This window comes from Pogonomyrmex barbatus, unplaced genomic scaffold (assembly GCF_055798465.1).
Source record: "Pogonomyrmex barbatus isolate J1 unplaced genomic scaffold, ASM5579846v1 scaffold3, whole genome shotgun sequence".
In the NCBI taxonomy this organism is placed as follows: domain Eukaryota; kingdom Metazoa; phylum Arthropoda; class Insecta; order Hymenoptera; family Formicidae; genus Pogonomyrmex; species Pogonomyrmex barbatus.
The window spans coordinates 9,550,458-9,557,350 of record NW_028297127.1 but is presented as its reverse complement, the minus strand read 5'-3'; the positions used below and the strand labels follow the sequence as shown (position 1 = coordinate 9,557,350).

General features: G+C 34.1%; 1 protein-coding gene across 3 annotated transcripts in view; it reads right to left on the bottom strand.

The window, feature by feature from the left end:
• Positions 1-6,893, bottom strand: part of LOC105433428 (galectin-8) — a 420,969-nt gene that overhangs the window by 247,208 nt on the left and 166,868 nt on the right. For 2 of the 3 annotated variants that reach the window (XM_089079009.1, XM_089079010.1), the window contains exon 2: positions 1,174-1,259. In XM_089079009.1, the coding sequence (XP_088935135.1) occupies positions 1,174-1,259 (86 nt within the window). Of the gene's footprint in view, positions 1-1,173; positions 1,260-2,138; positions 2,158-6,893 lie in introns of those variants that run through there. The other variant, XM_089079011.1, reaches the window with a different exon arrangement.

Genomic DNA, 6,893 nt, shown 5'->3' with positions numbered 1-6,893 from the left:
CGATGGCCGCTTGTAATCAACAATTCCACACGTGCCTAGCGACGGTGAACGCGCGCCTTACTGGGTGTTCCTATCTCACCGCGCGCTTGTAATTTGACTATATTCATAAATTAATAACTCGTTAACTATTGCGAAATAGTACAAGAATAGTACTTTTTGATTCAGTTTAGTCTGCTCTACTTGCATATGGCCACTTGGCCATTTTTTGGGAGACACCCTGTATATCGTGCAGTACTGTTTATGTATCATGCAACTGTTTTGAAAATTAAATATTTGACAACTTAGAAAAGGTGTAAAAAGTAATAATTTATTATCGTTATATAACACATCAGAAAGATTTTTATAATACATTAAAAGTACTCGTATATAATATTTCCATCAGATTTTATTGATAACTAGAAGTTAGTTGTTAATTATTCATCAATCAAATTATCATATTATCAAATTTTTTATACAGTTTATAGATATACATTTTACTAAATTTTATTGACAATTACAAATTTACGTTAATTTTTGATGAATAAAATTTTTTCATTTTTGTAAAGTCTTTTCTTTAATTTATATTAAAAAATATAGTTGTTTGATTTACATTTCTTAATGTATTGTAAAAAGAAAAGACATTGCCAACGTGTGCGTTGTCGTGCACTTTATTTTGAGATAGATTATTAACGATATTCTTGTTACAAAATCTGGGCATAAAGGCGCTGCATTCGATCCATATTAGGGGTATACAATAATAACAAATATAAATTAAATTACGTACACATTTAACAAACATTTAAACAATTTAAAATTAGAAGTTAGCGCCACATTATATCTTTTGTACCAATTAAAAATTGATTCTCTGATACAAAAATTTGTGTTTAAAGTTGATTTTTAGTACGTGAAAATTTCTTTATAAAATATTTTTTTATAAAAATTAAAAACAAATTGATGTCATTTTTACTTTTTTCTAGAAGATAATTTTGGTCGGTTAATACATTAATTTGTAATGATTCATCTACTCCGATTTTTTCGAAAACACAATTCTTTGCTGACGAATCAATTTAATGAATACTATTTTGACATTATTAATAAATTTCGAGAATCGCGAAAATAAGAAATTGCAACATAAATATATGATATGATCTTGATATGATCTTAAAATAAATATAAAATAATATAAAATAATACCTTGATGCGTTTTCAGGAATATATCCAATAAGAATAATAGTAGATGTCACTTTTAATGGTTGCAACGGAATCGGTTTGCAAATATTCTGAAACAAATACAATAAAATATAAGAATGTTTTATATTCGATAATAATTAGTTAAATCGTACATAACTACTTGTCAACATTTGTATATATTTGTAAATTATTGGCAGTAAAAGATAAGAATATTCAAAATTGTTGACCAATTGACATTGAATTCAAGGATGATAACTTTCGAAATTTTTGGCTAATTAATGAATTGACAAATAAAATTAACAAATTTCTTGTTAATCATTGTATCTATTACATCCGTAGGAGAATAAATTTTGTCCATACAAATATATCAATATCAACTCCTGTGTGGAATTGATTGTTCACGGGAATGACTCTCTATTGAGGATCCGATGGGTGATAGAATCACGAAATTTATAGACAGATCACACTTTAATGAGTCAAAGGTTTGAGATGTACAAAATATAGAGTTCGATGTTTGCGTACACCTAAGAGAAGGTAGAATAGTCCACCAGTCAGCCAGTCAGCTTGCACTCATTTATGCGGTTCGTACGAATTAAGCGATCACGTAATGAGAGGATGTGTTGAGAGAATGTTCGCAAGCTCTTACACATTGATTGAACTTTACGAATGATTACATATCGCTTCGTCAATCTGAGATACGCGCACTTGTAACCGAGAATTCGCTCTTTTAAGAACGTTCGCAAATATTCTTGTCGAGTTCGAAAACACTTGAATCACTATGTGGCAATAGAGAACGTCACATGTTACTTTAAATCGAGTAGGATTCAGGGCTTGAACGCGGGCATGTACCCGAAATTCACCACGATTCGGAATGCTTCGCCGTAAAGTCTCTCGCAACAACGATTAAAATGAAATATTATCACGGGACGAGTGAGATTGACAAGCATAAATTATGACACGAGCCTTACTACAGAGTCCGACAAGAATGATAGATCTAACGGCAAGAACAATAGATATGACGACAAAAGCACGATTTACTTTCTATGAACAAAGATCATGATCGACTGACTGAAAATTTTGGTAACGAGAGCTTTGCGAGAAGCTTGCAGAATCATCCAATCAATTTTATCCTATCAGCGAGTAACATGATGAATCATGCGATTTTCGACCAATCGATAGCTTACATTTACGTTCTGTCGATTGCGAAACAACGCCGCCTTTAGGGGCGTTGACTGATAAGCATAATTACTTCTGTGTGATAGATACTGAAAAATAACACAAGAATGTGCGCTGTCCTATGCTCAGATGTATCCGAGAAAGAAGTTCTAAGTGATATTTTTATCTTTTTTAAATTGTATTACACATACGTAGTAAACGGTGGAAATGATATTGGTACAGTCTCGTAAAAAGTTACTCTAGGTCATAAATTTCAAAGAAAGAATTATTGCTGAAGTTATCAAACAATATACGTAGAAAAGATATATTTTTTCAACCTTCACATCCAGAAAAGATTCATATACTTTTTCAACCTTCACATCCAATTGTAGATACATTAAATGAATACAATGAATTACATGAAATAAAAATTATAAGATGTTAAATAGGCTCTTATGCAAAAATAAAATTAAATACATGTAATGATATGCCTTCCATGTACCGTTCTAGCATAAATACGACCGGGCTCCGCGCCCACTACCGAACACACCAACTGTCACGCGCGTCCGTAATACCGAACACATCGACCGTTGCGCACGCAACAACTCGTCACGTGCGTGACAGAATACCGCCGACGACCCGCGTTACTTTGCAAACTGCAAAATAACAAAACTCGGCGGATATATAAACCTGGTTGATTCCCAGTAAAAGAATCAGACCGATTCGATCTTCCGAACCGTCTCCATCTTCGACTAATATTTAAAAACTGCGATCAGGAGGTCAATCATGTAACTTTACGTGAAATTTTTCACTTTCCACTTTTTACTTTTCATTTTTCACACCTTGACATTTCACATGAAACTTTTCACGTACAGCGATTATGTAGCTTGGATGCGTGGAAAGTGAAATCATGAAACATAGTTTCATAGGTTTTGTAGCTAATGAAAATTATTTTATTGATACAGTATTATATACATCTTTTAATAACCAATTGTATATGTACTACATACACTTAATCCTAACGCAGCCCTAATCTTCTCTAATTCCGAAGCATATTTATTAATTCCCTAGATTTCCGTCACAAGGTACATGGCGAAAAAGTTCACGTAAAAAATTTCACATTTTCACGTTTGAGAGAGTTACATGATCCCGCAAAATCGTACATGATCGTAAGTTCACGTGAAACTTTTCACTTTTCACGTTTCCGCCCTAGGGGAAAAGTTACATGATCGATCCCCAGGCATTCCTGATCTCCGCCGAACATACTCGACACTGATATTATCCTGTGCAAAAGTGAGAAATCGGGACAGAGCATTCTCAATCCGTCAAGCATACTTGGCTCTCGCTTCTCCGAGACAAAGCATTCTTAGTCTCAACGCTTCCTTTTAACGATATGAGCAAACCGGGACGGAGCATTCTCAGTCCCCGACAAGCATACTTGTCACTCGTTTCTCCTATCTTTCAACTCCGAGACGGAGCATTCTCGATCTCACCACTCCTTCACACAAGCACACGAGCACAGGACGGAGCATTCTCGGTTCCCGACAAGCATACTTGTCTTTTGAGTAAAATTCACAAGCAAGAGCAAGCATTCTCATTCCTGACATTTGAAAGTGCATCTATCACGCGGCAACAGCAAACAACGCGTCGTACACTACTAGCGCCATCGACGAACCATCGTTCAATCAATCATACGTCTACGTGACTAGTAGGTTCTGCCGCGAACCAATCACTCGCTCCGACGCACGCACCTTGTACTCCCGCGTACTTCACGCGCACCGTAAGACTCACAACGAACAAGTTGTAACACATACCAACAGCAAGCTGAGCGAATCTATACCGCTGTGTATCCATATTAGCAAATTAAATAAATATATATATATTTATCCAATATCTGAATCAGTTAATTTTTATTACTTTCCAAACCCGGTAACCGACACGTCTACGCACCCGAACTCGCACGACACCGCCTGGCGAGGACGAACCGCATTTGCAAAATCAAAACTTTTAAAATATTTTAGTACAAAAGCAACAATACATTAAAAATTGCATAAAACGATTTTGTTTTCATATATAAAATTCATATATAAAAAAGTCTCTAACTACCTAAAAAAATCTGTAATCTTATTATTGTTGGTTTGGATTCCTTTTAATCCTTTTAACTTTTGGCATTGTTATTTCATTAATAAACTATTTTTTTTGTTAATCTATACAAATTATGTGCTAAACGCATGAACTTGTACCTTTTATCTTTTCTTTCTAATTTTTTTTGAAAAAGCTTACACAATTAATGAATCTTATAAAATAATTTATTACTCAATTACGATTTTTTAGGTCCAAGAGCTTTTTTGAGCAAATATAGTAACATCTATCAATATTCAGTTAACAATAGTCAGTTAACACTCTGTCATTTGAGAAACTATTTTGTCATAGTGTTAAAAAATAAAAAAATAATTCGTAAGATGAAATGCAATTGATATCCAAATAATTTTAAAAATTTGAATATTAATATTTCATGAGTTTATAATATAAACATAATCTTTTTTTTGCAAATAAAAATGTGTCATAAGTTAAGAGGATCTTAAAGTGACGAGAATTAACGACACATTATAGCCGGCATTAATCTTTGAATTGGCTTTACAGATTGCAAAATCCTTTTATGCAATTAAAATACGTACAAAAAGAAAGTGCGGGATGGTCGATTTAACGTGCAAATCAGAGAAAAATTAAAAAATTCACTTAATTTTGACTCGTACAGCTGCCACTTCAGATCTTTGTTTCCTTGATATAAAAATTCTACAGCTCATATATACAAAATAAGTGTGTCCCGCACTAAATGAATAAACAATATTATACCTTTGGATTTATGATTAAAAGAAATTAGAAGATTTAGAAAAAAAATGTTATACCTGAACAGATTGTATATGATTTTACACATTTATATATGCTTGACTTTTATACGCAGGTATAAAATGATGAGTAGAGCAGTAATTGTAGTTGACAAATTTTACGATAGATGGCGCTGCAAAGAAAAGACAAGGACAAACAATCTACAGGATCGATAAAACGTTTAATAAAACTAGTTCGCTCGCTAAAATAAAATAAATTTAATTTTTTATCAAATTTCTCGTTAAATTGACCATGCCGCATCTTTTTTTTCTGCATATTTTAAGTGCATAAAAGGATTTTGCAATCTATAAAGCTAAGATTAATGTCGGCTGTAATGTGTCAATAATCCCGGCAGTATCTTCAATAAAAACAGTCAACATATAATTTTGTGTTTTTACTTTATATATATTATATACTTTATCAAATATATATATATATATATATATATACGTAGTGTATTTCAAATGCGGGAATTTTGAGACACCCTGTACACACACACACACACACACACACACGCGCGCGCGCGCGCGCGCATATATATAATATGTACGTGTGTGTGTGTGTGTGTGTGTGTGTGTGTGTGTGTGTGTGTGTTTGGTGTGTTGAAAATTGAAAGTTAATAAATGTGCGTATACAGATATTTGTGAAAAAACCTATATTTTATTGCACTATTATATACACAATTTATTACATAATTCATTCTCTTGTTTACTATCGCACATCTAAATTTATTTATCAAAATCAGTTGCTACAATACAGGAACGATGCGAGGCACGACGTCCACGCCCGCCCGCACGCACGCACGCACGCACGCATATTCTCAACCAAAATTACGTATATAAATCTAATGTGTAACGTATGTATATGCATACTGAAAGAATCGCAAAATACTACTAAAATTATATATATGTTTGTAGATATCGTAGACACCTATTCAATACCAATAGTACAAATAATTCTGTGTCTTTCTATATACATAGTAAAAAGTCGCTTACGTATATACATGTTAAATATGTACATATTCTTTTTGAGAAGAATACATGTAGTGTCCATCACTGATCTATGCGGATATTGGATATAGTGAACGTAGTGAAGAATGACTACTGTATTGACAATATATGTGTTACGTCCGTGTTCTAGACGAAAGATAATATCTCTCGTCAGGAGGAGGAGAACTCGGGTGGAACGCACGGAACCTCTCCTGTTCTCGCGGAACGACGTCGTGATGCCGATCCGCGAGTCGAACGTGTGTTAAGGGGGCAGGGATCGGATCAGCGTCGGCGACGTTATTACCCTTGCCTGCGCCCGCGCTATCGGTGGTCCATTTTAGGTCAGAGAACCGAATCTTTTTGACCAGGGATGGACCTAATGCGATCCTCAAGGAGCCGGGAACGGCACGGGGTCAAGTTTTAGGGGAGAAAAAAAAATTTAAGACGGAATTCTGATTAACTAATTTAATAATAATAAATAAAAATGAATTACAATGTTCTGTGTGTGTACATCAAAAAGGGTTGAGGTATTCGTTACAAAAGAAAAATTTTATACATAAAAATTTGAAATATAGAAAATGGCCGCGGATAAGGAAAATCCGGATTTATATACCCAATTGTTCTAATTGGGGCAAAAAGTTGATGATCGCGAGCATGTCTATGGGATCGGGTTGCAGGTGTGGCGGGGGA